At 34.8% G+C, this 18,109-nt stretch overlaps 1 protein-coding gene across 1 annotated transcript; it reads right to left on the minus strand.

Annotated features, from left to right (window-relative positions):
* Positions 1–204: 204 nt before the first annotated feature.
* LOC149782867 (ubiquitin-conjugating enzyme E2 C-like) lies at positions 205–17,232 on the minus strand. Its single transcript, XM_089934401.1, has 5 exons — positions 16,984–17,232; positions 13,045–13,072; positions 11,121–11,207; positions 5,846–6,050; positions 205–4,048 (listed from the first exon to the last, which is right to left on the minus strand). The coding sequence occupies exons 1-5, from the start codon at positions 17,082–17,084 to the stop codon at positions 3,927–3,929; spliced, it is 543 nt and encodes a 180-aa protein (XP_089790527.1). The 5' UTR covers positions 17,085–17,232; the 3' UTR covers positions 205–3,926.
* Positions 17,233–18,109: the final 877 nt, after the last annotated feature.

Raw genomic sequence — 18,109 nt, forward strand, 5'->3', positions numbered from 1 at the left:
ATACAAAGGATCCCAACTTATACAACAACAAAAACAAAAAACGTCTTGGTATCTCTGAGTTTCATTTATCTTAAAACCTATGAACAACAACAAAAAATTAGCAACTATTCTTGATAGATCTAGAGGTAGGACAGATAAAAAGATAGACAAATAAAAATCCTAACAACTTTTTGCCTTACCTATAAAGTAACTACAGAACTAATCTTAAAACTTAGGAAAATTTATTTTTATACGGTACATTTCTTCAATGAACTATACTGGAATATCAGTAACTATGTACTCATAGTATAGTATCAATATTGCACAATGAGGGCACATGCATCTGATAGAGAGTGGTCTGGGAAGAATTTTAATAGTTTTAAAATAGTACAGGCAAAATCATACTGAACAGCTACCAATATCTTATGATTAAGTGTTGGTCCAGCAACTTTATAACTTTCAAATGATGAAGTACTGATACAGTAACATAAGTTTTCAACAAACATACATACATACATACATACATATTACTGTTTATATAAAATGAGAAGAAGAAAAAATTATGAACAAAGTTAACAGAAATTCGAAGTATTTTCTTCTAAGGTAACTGATGACAATTTGAAATCCTGAACTGGAATTTATTTAAATTCCAAATTTAGTCATTAAATCTAAATATCTATTAAGTTCTATAATTGTGCTTGCAACATTGTGTGATAAATGACCCGAGTGTAAAATATAACCTACTGGGGTGAACAATTGGCTTGCTGTGGTCTATTTCTGGTAGTAGAATTAGAATATAAAAATCCATAAAATGTTTGAAAATGTATTCACAAAAATGTTGTTGTTGTTGTTGTGGGGTTTAATGCCATTTTTCAGCACACAATAGGCTATGCATGGCGGCCAGTATTAATTGTGGAGGAAGAACCCGGGAAAACTCCGGAAAGAACCACCGACCCACGAGAAGCTACTAGCAAGCTTTCTCACATACCCACATTGGCTGAATCCTAGACTTGAACCAACGCAGACAGAGGTGAGATGGCAGTGATCCGTAACGGAGAATGCTTTAGACCACTCGGCCACTCTGGGCCCTTCACAAAAATGTGATGAAGTAATGAAGACAAATGCAAAACCTGACACAATAACTTTCAGAGGTTTTTCTAGTGATGAGTAGTACTTCTCAAAAAGGATGTATTATGGTTTCATTGTATGATTCTGTATCATGTGCAACAACATTCAAACAACTGAAGCTGAAACAAATTAATATAACTGCAAACACTAAAAACTGATACCCATGTCTAACCTTTGCTTCAATGTTGAAGCAGGAAGTCTTCTCCACTAATGCAACTTGTTTGCAAATCTTGAACATTTCAGATGTTAGCAAGTAAAATTTAATGTAACTTAAGCTATTTTCTTATGAAGGGCATGTGTCCCACACACACCTACTTGGGGTTTGGGGAGGGAAACAATGTCAAATGACAACTGAAGAATGACAACTTTATAATGTATATGATTCACTAATTTAACACTAGCATTTAATGATTTTGGTATCCCTTCTTTGACAATTAATATATATCTGCAAACATAATTCAGTTTCCTCAGCCTTAAGGTACTGTTTTTTGGTAAATCAGTTTCTTCAAAGCCGTTGCAAACCAAAATTAATTTCTTGCAACCTACAATATCTGCATAGTCATCAGTTTATTTATTGTGTCAGATGTTCATCTATTCTATAAAGTAGTGTGAATTCTGCTTTGAGAATAAAATCTCCCCTCAAAATCAGCTATTTTCTCTTTTTAAAGGCAGAACTATTGCATTTTAGGACAGTCTGAATAGATTCAGCAGCTTGTCTTCAGCCTTGCCAAACATACTTCCACGCAATGCTTGTATAATGTCCAAGGATAGCATTTTCTGCAAAGCTTAAATAACAGTGTCCAAAATTTCTTTATCCACTCCATTGTGTGCTATGTTCGGTAAGCATCAAAGCTTCAGACTTTTCATCCGATCTTATTTTCTCCTTGGCAAATGTTTCTGTCTCTGACGTTCCTAAAGATATAAGCTATCTTTTCTTCCAACATGACTCACTGTTTGTGAACTTTACACCCTAACTGCTGATTAATGATCAATTTGCTATACCACTCAGAGACAATTCAATCGGATTCCCTCAGTAATTTCTAAAATGCAACAGCAGATCTCAATCATAAAGATACTTTTATTACAACGATATTTCCATAAGTACAAGATGGACTGACTTCTTTGACAAACAACAAAATCAACCTTTAAACAAATAATCATGCAGTGGGTATAATAATTCATGGGAGTAACATATAATTTGCATGATCTTTCTCCGATTGGGTTGTAAAATTTGTACTTTAAATCCACGATCCCATGACCTGCCAGTATCTGTAGTACTTCATGTATCTTTTATGCTGAACTAGTACATCAATATTACAAGTATCACCCATGAAAATAATACCCAATGATATTGTGATCAATAACTCAACAAGGTACACATGTTTGCATATCAGGAATGGGTTTAGATATTAATATTTATAACTTTTATATTCAGTGGGATAGCATTTGCTTGCACTTTTGCAGTTCCAAATTTGATTCTTGGTTCTAGCATGTGCAAGTCATCACCAATGCAAAGTATGTAGTTTCCTCCTGCATTTCTGATCTTCTTCAGCATAAAATCTCCTCTGGCCAACAGATGGACCATTACAATGGTCCATTTCTACCATATTACCTGCATTATGTACTCAATAAATTGCTTTGTAAGAAAATTTTGTAAGGTGTATTCTTATCATAATAAGCATATAAAGACAACATTATAAACAATGTCCCCATCACATATATGTACATACTTAGTTCCCTTTGTCTCTGTTGGGTGCTCTCCACTTTGGAAGTGCAATGTTTCCACCAGTCTGGTTGCACTGAATAAAGCCTGTGTGAAATTTGTTTTTGAGACTGATTTAACCTACTGAAGTTAAGAGGCAAATAGGTACCAAATGTAATGGTTAAGTTCCAAGAAAGCCATGTCCTGGGAGGGGTTTTCACACCACTTCTGCACAGGCATGCAAGGATTGTTGGCATGCGGTGGGTCTATGGATGTAGAATATGCCACAGGCCATAATCCCTCCTGCACATCATAAAATGTGACTAATGGCAGCATAAGCCACAATAGCACAGTGGTCAGCATTCTGGACTTGGAAGAGTGCAGGTTGATTCCAACCACTGGATCAGCCTGGTTTAGCTACTGTGGTGTGCCCATGGGCAAGGCACTTTACTCCAACTGCCTTGGCACTATATAATCTACTTATTTTTGCTGCATCATGTACCAAACCAAATGATGCCTGGACTTAGATATATGTTTGAGAAAGGAGTATTTTCAATTTAAAAAATTTTGACCATAAAAATGGAGGTGCACTTAATAAAAGATGTGCAGATATGACATTAAATATAGTATATCACTGATCAGTGATGCCACAAAAGAGTACAAAGTTATAAATAAGGCTGCCTTATAGTAGGATAGGTTCAATATCCAAACAACATTCTTCCACTAAATGGGTCATTTGATGATACCTAATGATATATGAGGAATAGCTTGATACTGAGTCACTTTATTGTGAGGAATCATTTCGAATAACCTTCTGTACAATCTACACAAAATAAATAATGTCTTTGATTTCTTGAGATATAAAATTACTCAGTCTGAGAAAATACCTCCAACTTCAAAGCAAGCACACAAAGGATGTCTATTATTCCTGTGGGTTATGTGTCTGGCAATTTGCAGCCTCATAGGTATTACTAAAATCATGTGCATTAGACATATAAAAAGCACTCTAAAAGAAAATATCACTGCTTCAGAACAACTTTTGGGAAAGAATCTCATGTCAACATGAGTAGACCGGTCATTAGGATACATCAATGTCAGTGAGATGTGAAGAGAAAAATTAACTGTTCTGTTTAATGCGGACCTCTTTTTCATATTTTGTCAGTAAGACCTTCTTGTACTCTTCCTGGTTTGACCATAAATCTGCTGCATGGCTGTTTAGTGGACTGTCTATGTTTGGCTCTGAAAACAAAAAACATTGATCAAAATTAAGGAAACTTAACATATTTTCAAACTACACAAACAAATTTCCTTTAACCCATTTGCCCCCAATCCCGCCTGTAGGTGTGACGAGGCTGTACCCTATTTCTGAGCTCTGCAGCATCATGGTCATTTAAGATACACCAACGTGGGTGGTATTACAAAAAAATCAGACAGACATAGCTCTACAATAATACCAAATAATCTGGAAGTTCTAGTTGCACTACAAAATACAGAGGGAAAAACCTCATTTTTTGGACCCGCTTTTTTTTAACCCAAAATTCGCTCGTGGTTGGAATGCGATTTTGTGTCTAGATTTTAGACATTTTGGCCTGAGATCTATGGCAGACCGGTCTTAACTGCACACAGCACAGGTGAACTTTTGCAAAACCTAGGATAAGGTGGGCATTTGGAATAAAGAGCGGTCTCCATACAAAAATGATGGCTCCATTAAGCAAAATCTAAAATAATTTTAAAAAATACAACTTTTACCCTTCTGCTCATGCGCAAGCAAAATAACCAATGGAAAACGATATTTGTAATACAATTAGGCATTAGTCTCATGGAAAGTCTGTTGAACGCAGATGTATTACGATGTATTCAGAAATAGTCCCCAAAATGTCTTTCCTACTCGCATTTCAGGCGAAAATGACAAAAACCTCTGGGGCCGAATGAGTTAACAACATGAAGAAATTTTCTAACGCATCCAAATTACTAAAAACAATAAAAATTTAAGCATTCTGTTTAAAGTTAGGAATGTAAGTCAATGTTTTATTAAGGTTCATTTTATCAAAATGATGACAGGTCCAAGAGGTTTAAGTTGATAGTACCCTATAAATGAGTGACAACACATACTCAAATAAAGCCATTTAATCCAGGCATGTGAAAATTTCTCCTGGACATGAAGCAGATAGGCAAATTTGAAAACCACATCCCATGATGTGAATGAGTGGACAAAACAAGGTCATGGGTGTAGGATGCACATGCCTAGTATAATTGATACACCCTGAATTATTCTTGGTAACTAAGCCATTTGAAGCAATTTAAATGTTATGATTAATGATTTTATGCCTAAGGCCCATACATTTTTTAAAAGAACACAATTAATTCAAAACCTAGGATGTAAAGTCTCAATTTAATCAATTCTAATCTAGAGCTCTTGGAAAATAGTGAGAAAAATATTTTTGCAAATCTCATGCTTTACAATTTATATTGAGAGAAGATTACCAAGAATTCTCTTCATATAAATTACTTTTGTTTCAATGAATGCAGACTGGTTATCATTATATACAGTGAGATTTATGATTTGTCTTTGTCTCATAAACTGTCATATGATGTCAGAAATGCCATTCGTGACCTGTTGGCCATTAAATAGCTTTTATTGGACTTCCTACTATTTCAAACTGTTCCCTTTAGTGTCTAATCTTATTCCTCATACATATAATACTTATTATACGCCCTGCTGTTCTTCTGCCAATACCAGATTTCTTTATTACATCTTTTCTTTTCTGAATGGCAATGAATGGTGATTATGGTCAAAGAATGTGTTAAGCAGGTATTACAAAAATAAAAATTATAAAAGTAATTGCCTTTCATTTACTTAAACAAAATGGTAACATTCCTCAGCAACTAGAGCAAACAAAGCTATGAATTATTGGATAATTTACTTGACAGATGAAAAATGTCACAAAAAGGGTGAAAACTTAAGCCTTACATTCAAATATTTCTCCCATCTATTTCATTAAAATTATAATATAACTATTTTGTTCTAAGACTTACCCCCAAGAAGGCTCTGTAGGGAAAGGAGGATGGTTCGCACATCATACAGAGCTGACCATTTCTCTTTCAAAATGTCAAGGCAAATGTTGCCATGTTGGTCCACATTGGGATGGTAACAAGGATTTATGAATTTTACAGCGGGAGCCTGGTATGGGTAGCCACTGGGGAAGTCCAAGGAAAGCTTGTACCGCAAATCTTCATACACCTGAATTTGAAAAAAAAAAAAAAATACAAAAAATAACAGCCTTGATGGCCTCTATCCATTTGGGAAAATAAAATGGATTTACCTAATAGACTTTTGTCTGTAATACCAGCATATGATAGTTTTTAGCCTCTGTAATTACACATTTACCTGTAAGGCTGTATGTAAGTCATTTCATTTCAGTTCACCAGCATCAATGCTGACCAATAAAAATCCTTTTATGAATTAAATAGCAGTGCAGTACAAATAGAAATCTTAGTCGATTCAATTAGCATTATCTTTGTTTCAGATTTTCACTCCTCACTTTATCAAAGGGGTATAAATCCAACACAAAAGTTGAGCAATCAGAACAACTTCTGCCATTTTCACATAGACACCCCCCCCCCCCAAGAATGTGTGGTCAAGGCAGGGCATTTTGAATTCCACGCATATAAATTAGCCTACTATTGCAGAATCATGTTGAAATAATGTCACTGTGTATAAAAAAATTAATGTGCTCATTCATTAAAAACTAAAACTGAAATGCTACTTTCAGCTGTCAGGCAATATATTTATTAGTTGGGACATGTTTAATTAAATCTGCCATTTGGTCTATAAATGTTAAGGAAGCAAATCACAGGCTGTGAACTACTTTGATGCACAAGAATTCTGTAATGGATGTTTTTTGTTGTCCCAAAAAATGAAGAAAATCAACATCTGATGTACTTTCTGGCTCAGCAGAAATGGCAGAGGTTATACTGACAACAGACAAAAAGGGAGATAACTCAAGTTTTCATGCATTCAAGATCATCTTAGATGACCATCACATCTTCAGTAAAAAAAAAAATAGATACATTTTCTCACCTTTAGACATGCTACAAAGTAACTTTTGACAACACAGATGACCAGGTGTATGTGTATGTGTGTGTTTCTACAATTAGATAAAAGCTAGTAAAGAAACAATTGTACAAAATATACTTGTTCAATAATATTTACATGTTATACTAAAAGAAACTGTTGGTCATTTCATGAGATACGGTATAAATTCATAAACAACTTTCAACTATAAAGAGCATTCTCTCTCAAATTTAATGTGGAAGCAATCACTGAAAGAGACAAGAATATTTTCAGAGCATTGGCTATAAAATACATTGCAGCTGACCCTGTATAGCACTGACTGTTAAAGCAGGTAAGTATGCAGGCATCAAAATAGGGAAAAATTGTAAAAAAATAATAACTGACCTCTCTATCTTAAGGTGCCGTATGGCAACAGCACGTCAAATGGGGGTGGGGGTGTAAGAAAATTGTGCAATCTGGCATATTTGTTTATATTTGGGGATACAAAAGTCCTTAATGCAAACAGTTTCAGACATTTTATTTTTATTTACTTCTCATACAACTTTATAACAATAACAAAATAATCATTTCTCAAAATGCAAGGAAATTTTGAGCAATATTATAATATTAAAACACATCCATGAAGAACAAAATAAAAATATTGTCCACTCAAATACCAATAAAATGCACACTCAGAGAAATCCCATCAACTCCTTTGTCCTTCAAATATTATGCTTTATAATTATACATTTACTGCATGGTAAGCAGCACTTTTGGCTTTCTTTAGCAATGCATCAGACAGAAGTGATGCAGCCAGACCCCATATTGCCCATATATGTTTTACGGATCAAACAGCTGCCTGGGGTTTCTCCTTGCTAAATTTGGCCTAAAGTTTGTTTTTGTCCTCAAGACAAAACTAAAGTATTATTCACAAACTGCACTGCTGTGAAAAGTGGCCAGAACAGCTTTCACCACTCTTGCAAGTCTGTGATATCTCCCTGGACAACCAGAGGATTATTTGTTTACAGTGGCTGTGCTGGATTTGCTTGTTGAGGTGAAGGGTGGGGGGACAGGAAACTTCCAAGACGATAACTGAAAGATCCTGTTATTCAATTTCACTGTAGAAGGCAACATCTTTTCCTTCAAGAAGAATCTGTATAATGGCTCCCACTGCTCTAGGAGTCTCCAAAGACAATCAACTAGAGACAACCATCTTGTTCATACATGTTTGGTGATACTGTGAAGAGTAACACTGCATATCTGCTGTAGCAGGGATTGGCAACCTATTTTACATAGCATGCCATTTTTTCCGGATTAATTACAAAATGAACAAGTGTGTGCCACCAGTATGAGAGTAACACTGTTAAAATTGAGATTTTTAGCTGCCCTTCATGTGTCACACAAAACCTCTTGATGTGTCACCTTGTGGCATGTGTGCCATAGGTTGCTGACCCCTGTGCTGTAGATTCATCAAAACTCTGACTATTAGAACTCGTGTCCAGGTAGAGGTAAACAAGAAGCTACCCAAATCATGCCAGTTTCTGTGTCTCCTTCTGATCAGCAAGGTGCAGCCAATGACAAGCACAACTATGGAAGTGTACACCTGGCTGTTTATATTGAATAAACTTGACAACACCTTTGTGGCAAGCACTCATTACACTAGCATTTACTTGCGGAAAAGCTTACCCAGTTCATGGTCACTCAACCGCTCTGGAGGCCTAAGTAGTTAGAGCATCCACCTCAGATGCAGGAGGTTGTGGGTTCAAGCTCTGGTCAAGTCATACCAAAGACTTATATAAAAATGGTACTAACAGCTGCTTTGCTTGGTTATCAGCATTAAGAGGTTACTATTAGGACTAGTCAGCATAATGTCAGGATAATGAGAATGGTTGGCATGATGCCCCAGTGCTAGACATCACTATAAACTGCTAAACTGCAGATATCATAGTGACATGACTAAAACTGTTAAAGCTACATTAAAAATCTAAATCACACACACATTCATGATCAATCACCATGTATAAAAAAAAAAGAAAACATTCATGCTATAAAAAAATATAATATATAAGCCTACCAGAAATTTCTGTTTGAAATTTTCAGCTTACAAATTAAATATAGTAGCATTTATCTGCCAAACAAGATCTTAATACCCAAGAACACATCAATTCACGGACCAGGCACATGTGACAATGGTAGGTGGGTGGGTAATAAAAATCCTATCAGTGGATTACAGATGTTAAACAAAGCAAGAGATTACATAAGGGAAAAAAACATATTGTGACAAGCTTACCTGAAGCTGTTTTCATCAGTACTATCCACTCTCACTTTTGACAACAAAAGTAAAAACCTGATTACACATCCAAGCGCTGGCTCAAAAAATGAACCACAAAAGGGCACAGCTTTGTATCACTTAAATCTGTACTACTGTCTGTTGCAATGCTAAAGGCAGCATACATGAAGATGCTTGGCCACACAAGACACATCTTCCTTTGCAAATACTTTAATAATTGCACTGGGTTTTCTGTTCTGGCACAACAGTATTTCTTGGCAATAGCTGAATCTGGAAACATCGTGTGAAACACAGGCCCAGCTTTGTCAGCGACGGCAAGCAGAAGATTATTTTCTGTTTCTGCATTTATAACTGACAGATCATTTCCAGCCCAATTTTTTTTCTTGGGCTTTCAAATACAGTTATGATTCACCTGAGAAAGTGCATAGTTCTTGTGTTTTGAAGTTTTAGTGTCTCTCTAAATCAATTCATCAACTGCAAGCTATCTTAACATCAGTCCTACGGCAAGTGCAAAACGCAAACTAATCACCAAGTCTAGATTTTGTCATGACAGGAAACTCTTCTGCATTCTTGTCACAAAATTTAAGTTTGTGCTTAGTCTTTTTTCATACTGGTTGAAGATCCATCTCAGGTGAAGGAATTTTGAGAAAAATTAAAGAGTTAACAGCCAGCCGTCAAAGAAGTGAATGACTGAACATAAACTAAGAGGCTAAAAGCAAGATTTACATCTGCCCAATGAAAATGCAGGATTTAATTAATATTCAGCAAATAGAATTGAGAGCTTTCCATTTGCTCCATGGTTCTGATGTTTCCCTAATCGATGAACGCATTACAAATAAAAGATGTCTGCTTCATGATTAAAAAAAGCCAAATGATTTAACACATTTCTACAAGGCAGAAATACCAGAGTTTATCATGTTTTGATTAGGGCTCAGATTCTTCTCTGAAGGATGGCCTAATTCTTGGAGCTGCTCCAACCAAATCAATAGAGCTTGCATCCATGTGTGTGTAAATATATATAAAATGTACAATCTCTACAAGCTAAAAGTTGGAACATGTTAAAATTGAAGTCCATTATATTCCAAAATCCGTAAGCAAACCCAGGATGGATTATAAACCATTTTATCATATAAATATCCATCTGTCTATGCAACCTAGTTTACGATGTAATGAAATTTCAGTTTAGTTCATTTATGATGCTCCTGCCTGCCGATCAGTTTAAACCAATAAATAAGAGAAAGTTTAAATTGCCAAGGCTTAAAATAAATACTACCAAGCTGGCAATTAACTAGCTGAAATCTCAAGTTTGTCTGAGGAAAAAGTATGCACTGGAAATTTGTTAATGGTGCTCTTCTAGCCATTTGTATTGACTTCTGGTATGATTACATTAGCCAGTTGTATTGGCAGCAGTTGTATGAATATAGCATACAGATTAAAGAAAGAAAAAAGAACAAAAACAAGAATTTTTTTAAATATAAAAAACTGTCAATATGATACAAATACCACCACCAATAAAATGTAGGGTCACAGCAAAGTTCCATTCAAACAGGGACAATAACTCTAGTAAATTATGTCATAAAATTGTAAAACTCAAACTCAACCTATCTAAAATGTTAAGCTTGTGCTGAATTTGGTTTCCATAAAAAAAGTCCATCTAAAGTAATTGAGCAGAAACTAAATTGTGACAAATAGGATGTGACTTAAAAGTACAGACATGGGTATGGTGGAGACAGAAAAAGGAGGTACAAACTAATTATGCTTTAACAAAGTATGGGTGAAAAAATAAGTGGATAAGTCAAGTTGTGTTACCTTCTATGTCTCACACAGAAGCAAACACATCTGAACAGGCACATGACAGGTCAATTACGTACCTGATTGTTTTGATCAACAAGTCTGCAGTCACATTTAAAGAAACCTGTTTTTTGTGTGAAAATTTTAGTCTTCAAAAAGAATATATTTCTACTAACTGTGCCCTTTGGTCCATCCAATGTGGCAATCCAGCTGAATAGATTGTCCCCATCAGGAAATGCTGAAATCCCCGGATCCCCTGATGTCTGTAATTAAAAATTATAAGTACCTGAATTAAAAATAAAAATCTGAAGTTCTCCAAAATAAAAAACATTTAAATTAAAACTTTAATTGGACACTGGGTTACCTATTTTCATAACGAACTTATGGTATGCAAACACACACCTGAGAAAAAAAAATGCTAACGTACTCTTTGCAGGCAAGGGTCATTTATTTCAAAATTGTATGCAATATACCTGTCTGTATGATGTTACTGTGTTCTCATTATAACCTCATGAGAAGATGTTTACTAAAGCAGTCTGCACAACACAATAACCTGTACTCAACTGGAAAGGCAGTTTTCATGAAAAAAAACAAGAATTCAGATTTTTCAAGGACAATATATACCATTTATTGGACAAATTCTGTTCTTTAACCTTTATAGATATATATCATTTAGTGGTATCAACAATAAAGCATTTAAACTTCTTAAAACTTTTGTATAGATTTATACATGTTTTTATGCAATTAAAAGACACCAACACATCATACATACAAAACTCATTAAACACGTGTATGCTAGAGGAGCTGCCAGCAATTCTGTTTCAGTAAAATCAGATTATGACAAAGGAATGGAAGGTTGACTATCCAACTTACAATGGGGACTTGACCTCCTTCAAAATATGTTTTCTAATTGTTAATCATTCCTTATTGTTACAAAAACAATACAGCCAAGTCCCCCAACCCCTAACAAATGCATACACTCTAGTGATGCCATTTTAAACATGCCGTAATAGGGTTTAACGCCATTTTTCAGCACAAGATAAGCTATATATGGCGGCCAGTATAAATGGTGGAGGAAGAACCCATTAAAACCCCGGAAAGAACCACGTACCCATGAGAAACTACTGGCAAGATTTATCACATACCCACATTACCTGAACCCGATACTTGAACCCAAACACACAGCAACGATCCATAACAGTGCATGATTTAGACCACTCAGGGGCCCCCTTGCATGCCTGAAAATTCCCAACTCTGCTCAATGACTCGCATGTCAATTACTTAGCCACTGAGTCATAACATAGAAACTAATGAGATCATTACCATACATCTATATATACACTTTCTAGGCATGAAAAGACAATGAACACTGCAACTGATATTGGCCCCCATCCTTACCATTAAGGGACTCGGCCAATGGCCCATAGATTGAAAACTAAAGAGATCCACACCATTCAATCATAAATGTATCATTAATGGTCATAAAAAATGTGCAAAAATGCCACTGACATAAGTCCATTGGGCAATCCTTACCCCAACTGACCAACCCAAGAGGTTCAAACTTTAGAGTGAATGAGGATATATATGTTTTATATCAGTAAACACAGATTTCTTGTTCCAAATTTATGTACAATCATCTATATCAACTATCAATACTCCCTGGGTGTGTTCTAAGTTCTAAAAGAACCTAGAAGCTCATCTTAAAATATTCAGCCTAGTGAAGTTATTTTCAATTGATGGTGTAATGGCTTCTCTTTCTCCTAGTCATTAGTCATAGAAAATTCTTAGCTGTTTTGAAATGTTTTAGCAGTTTGTGTTTTGAAAAATTAACAAAAAATAAGTATTAACATATCTTCAGCCTTTGCATACACTCCAACTGAAAGTAACAGGTTACACAATGGTCTAGCACTGTCAATAAATGTACTTACTGAAACACAAAATACTCAACACACTCCAGGCACAAAATTTCTCAGACTTGTTAATCAACATTCCATCTCAGTTTGCCACAGCATACAGTTATAAAAAACTAAACTTACAAAAGCGTAATAGACATAAAAGGCAGAAGCTCTAGAGGAGATCAACTACTCCAAACATACATACCAGTAATGTCATCAACTCTTGCTGGAGTCTGAAATAAAAGTTATAGAAAATGCTGTGATAATACATCCAAATGCTATAGTTTACATGCTGTCTCTATTAAGCTTATTCAAAAATTTGGATTTAATATGGCTTGCAAAAATAAGATGACCATAACTGCAAACACACTAAGGTAGTCATTACTGAAACATGTCCAGTAAGCTCTCACAAATATCTGTAGAAAGTGTCTAATCAGCATAATGTACACTACTTTGGGAAAAGGTCAAAAACATACCCAAGTCAAAATGTACTGGAGTCAAAATGTACCCAAAGCATAAGCCACACTTGCTTTAAATAAGGATAAAATTTAGTATATTGTGTTTCATATGACAGTGACCGACCTGACAAACAATGGAAATCAGCAGATGCAATGGAACTATCCTATGTTATTATCTAGATCCAATGTACATTAAGAAATGCATCTTTATGTTAAAAAGTATCATTTGATTATATTTATGTTGTTTTCCTGTGGAGAAATTTCTACCAACTGATGTGAACCATGCTTGATGACTGCTTCATACATTTTAACCAGTACTCAAATATGCAAGGTTCATAAAATTATCAGCGCCAGTTTTTAAAATGAATTTAATTTCCTTTTTAGCAATAGAAACATATGTATACCTCTGATGATTCAAAATTTCTTTTCACTTTTTATAATTAAAAACTTAAAAACACAAAAATAATTTCCATTGGGTCTTTATTTGTGTTCCATTCCATTCTTCCATTTCATATATTTTATTTATTTCCTTTGCACTCCATTTTTCCATTGCGCATTTTGGTTATACCAGCTTGAATCATCATGAATACTTTACTTCTCTCTGTTAAACACTATTGCTTTTAAGGAGTAATATAAAATATTTTTAGCTGCATTAAAATCCATGTATTCCTCCAAACTTTTTGATTAATCAGCTCAGCCAATCTTGAAAAATTAAACACATGCAATCCACCCAAAGCCAATGTAACATTTGGCAGAGATGCTAATTATCAAAAAAAGATCACTGACACTAGTAAACAATTTTCTTGCATTATGCACTCTTGCATCTGTTTGCATGGAAGCCCTTTAAAATGCAACTATTACATTAATTAAATGTATTGCTTATGAACAAGTGAACACTTACATTACTGCAATAAAAGTATTATCTTGTTCAAGTAGCTAAAAAGAACACTGCCATCTTTGAATCGCTGCTTAATCTGATATCAGCTGCATCATAAACTTTTCCGCTCCAGATAAATACCTTTTTTCTGAGATATTTTTCTTTCTAAACAAAGTAATTAAATGATAACCTGAGTATTTGCTTAAACTGTGTCTTTTGTGATTATTTCAACCTGAAAATAAATTAGCTCTTCCTACACTAACGGACGTCAAATACTTAACATTGCAACTTGGCCAACAACCACAAACTTTGAATGTTTTCATTACCAGAAACTTTGAATGTTTTGATTGCCAGATACATTGTTTTAAAATAGATATTCATTGACATGTTACAGTACTATCACCTTTTGCGGGGCCCTGGGTGGCCGAGTGGTCTAAAGTGCTCCCCGTTACGGATCACTGCCATCTCACCTCTGTCTGCGTGGGTTCGAGTCTTGGATTCAGTCAATGTGAGTATGTGAGAAAGCTTGCCAGTAGCTTCTCATAGGTCGGTGGTTCTTCCAGGAGGTTTCCTGGGTTCTTCCTCCACCATTAATACTGTCTGCCATGCATAGCCTATAGTGTGCTGAAACATGGCGTTAAACCCCACAACAACAATCACCTTTTGCAACTTTGGCTCTTGCTAGAGATAGCAGAGATACAGGCGGACATCCATGAATACAAAATTGTATGTGTATTTGTTCATTTTTGTATGACAAAAAAGGGGGAAAAAAGTGAGCCAGTGTTCTATGTGCAAAACTCCATCAACAATCAAAGTATTAAAACATTTTTAGAAAATAATCTTTGCCAAGATGTTTGCACACAAAAATATGAATATATATTGGTGCTATCATGGGCAGGCTATTATCTGATTACAGACACTAGAAGACAAGCTGCTGTTGGGCTGACTGTACAAGATTTTTCTTAATTATCTGAACAACATATAATGAATGCATTAAGATTTGTGACAAAATTGGATCATATACATCTTTCATGGAAATATTTGATAGTTTGCAATGTACAAAAGCATACCCAACAAGTGCATAGGGATCTGGGCTATAACACGAGGGATTGGAAGCTATGGTTTGTGTAGGGGGTTCCATGTGTTATATGGAAGTCAGCTACAAAGAAAAATATCTTTTCAACTAGCAAAAGAAAGACATCAAATTATGTTTTACCAACATTTGTATTATTTATCTTACTTCTTTTTTGTGGTCTTTTTGATATAAAAAGTATGATGGGAAATCCATTTTATTACCGTCCAACCCACTAGATTAGCTGTTGGCAGAACTTACATGTGCCAAAATTTAAATAGTTTGGGTAATAAGACTTTCTGTATGATTTTTGGAAGATATCAGCTATGATGTTTTATAAAACCATTTTAAATTTCTTCTTCCAAATTTCTGATCAGTGCTAATTTTATCCCACTAAATTTGGTTACAGGTAAATTTTTGTCTTTTAAACTTATCATCATTCCCTTTAGATATTGTAACTAAAAATATATTCAGAAAAGAATTTAATTTCAGTATTATCCATCAAACAAAGAGTTAATTTTCTATACTATCCAGAGACTAATTTCATTATTGTCCACATTTCATATAAACACAAAAGACATTTACTATAATACAAGTCACATAGGTTATATATGTGCATTTACTCATTTTAAATTAAATATAAATTGTTCTTTTAAAATTTAACACTAATTTTCTATAACCAAAGTCTATTCAATCCTGCTTATTGAATGCTGTGCACATTAACTGTCATCAAGAAACTTCCAGATGAAAATTATCTATCGCTATGATCTTTGACAGTGGTGGCTATGTACTAAACTTGGGTCAACATAAGAGCGCCTCGAGTGGAATTGTCATAATTGAGGGTATTACGAATTTGTTGATCAAGATGCACAGCTTTCATTGTGACATCACAGCACACACAATTCAATCCTGACTGTACTGGATCACACCTTTACGTTCATTTCATCCAAAAATGTCTATGTAATTTAACATTTAATTTGCTGTATGCACCTATCATGGCATCTAAATAATGACCTTCCAAAGGAATATGGATATATACACTAAATGAAGTGAATACTTGCCACTTAAAGGTATGTAGAATCAAATTCTAAAAAATGACATCCATTTCTGAAATAATCAGTGTTGAATGCCAACATGACCCTTGCGACTTGTACAAGAGTTTCTTCATAAATTCCTTGCACCAAATGCCCAGGTCACATAAATGCTGGATAAAATAATACCCATAATATAAACAAAACACTTTACTTTTTCTTAATGAACATGTGAATAAAGAAACTTTCATTTAGGTTGAACCTTGTCCAAAACTATCAACATAATTGTCATAATCTAACACTGATTGTCAGGTCATATGCATTTCTCAGCGTGTAAATAAAAGCCTTCAGGAGGAATATGGAAGGATGATACAAAGTAAATAACTGTCATTTAAAGGTATATGTAGGCCAAATTCTAAAAAATGACACTCATTTACTAAACTAGTCGGTTCTGAACCCCTTGAATCCCTACATGACCTGTATTATTTTTACTATAGCTTTTTCAATGTGAAGTATCACGACTACACGATCCACTCCTGAAAATATACATGGTACGGAAGCTAAATCAATGGGACTAAAATTTCACAAGTAGTGGTACCCTTGAGAAGCAAAATATGAACAATAGCTGTCTCGTTTAACTTCTACCATGTGTAAGACTCAAGTAATAAGTCTAAGTTCTTCCTTTGCCCCCTTCAAGTTCAATCACCTTTTGCTGACGGAGTGGTTATTTGATGGATTCGATGTGCCCGAGTTCTCTTTACGGCGAACTCCTGATGACGTTGTTGGGTCGAAATTTTGAGAAGCCATAATTCAAAGAACGGTGTATGAAGACACAATATTAAGGATACAAGCACTTTAAAACTTGAAACTTGATTGCAATTCAGTCTCTTGGAATGTACCCGTTTGAAAGTCATGCATACGACTACACTAGCCAATGAAATTGTAATTCAAGCTATAGGAACCAATCAAAAAAATAGAAGGAATCCCGGAACTTCTTCATTTGAATGACTTCTAATTTTAAAAAGCACGAGACCATATAATTTTAACATCTTTCGGTCATGATTGTGACACAGCTGTGGATTGTGACTAATCGCACAGCAATAACTAACACAAGAAGAAAAAATCGACAACAATAACAACAACAATAACAATAGCAACATCCCTAGCAGCGACAATTTAAAAAAAAAAATCAACTGCAAAAAAAAAGAGAACAAGAGGCCCAATTGGGTGCTGTCGAAATAGACTACACGCAACGAGAAACATCATAAATGAGGGTGTCTGAGCTATTGTGAGGAAATGTGACGAGCTGGGGTGGTGGTGGGTGGGTTCAAGTAACTATCCTTTATTACAACTCTATGTTCATAAAGTAAGTAATAGAACAAAGCAAAACCAAAAAGTTTTGTTAAACTTGACTAATAATTTCATTATCAAATTTATAAATGAAAACTTGAGAGTAACTTACGGTATTTTTAAGTGAAATCTAAAATAATTCTGTTAAAATTCTATGAAGATCGAAAAGATCCGTATAAATTTAAAAACCGAAAATACACTGGTCCCTCAAAATGGTGACGTTGTCAAGATGGCGTCGTCCAGAACTCTATTACTACTATATTTCACAATATACCCAAAGTGACACGTCTTACTTTTGTATCGAAATTGACTATTGATATAGCCTATCCCAACGTATGGAAAGTTATCGAATTCTTCAGCAAACGTCAAGCTCCATCGCCCAAGAAGATATTATTAAAAGGCGCTATTAAGTCTTATTATTAATATTTCTAATTGTCACACATACGACAGCATCTGTTTATAGATACTGTGTAATTTTACGC

The sequence above is a fragment of the Sinohyriopsis cumingii genome, chromosome 15 (assembly GCF_028554795.1).
Source record: "Sinohyriopsis cumingii isolate HCF-2022 chromosome 15, ASM2855479v2, whole genome shotgun sequence".
NCBI classification, from domain to species: Eukaryota; Metazoa; Mollusca; class Bivalvia; order Unionida; family Unionidae; genus Sinohyriopsis; species Sinohyriopsis cumingii.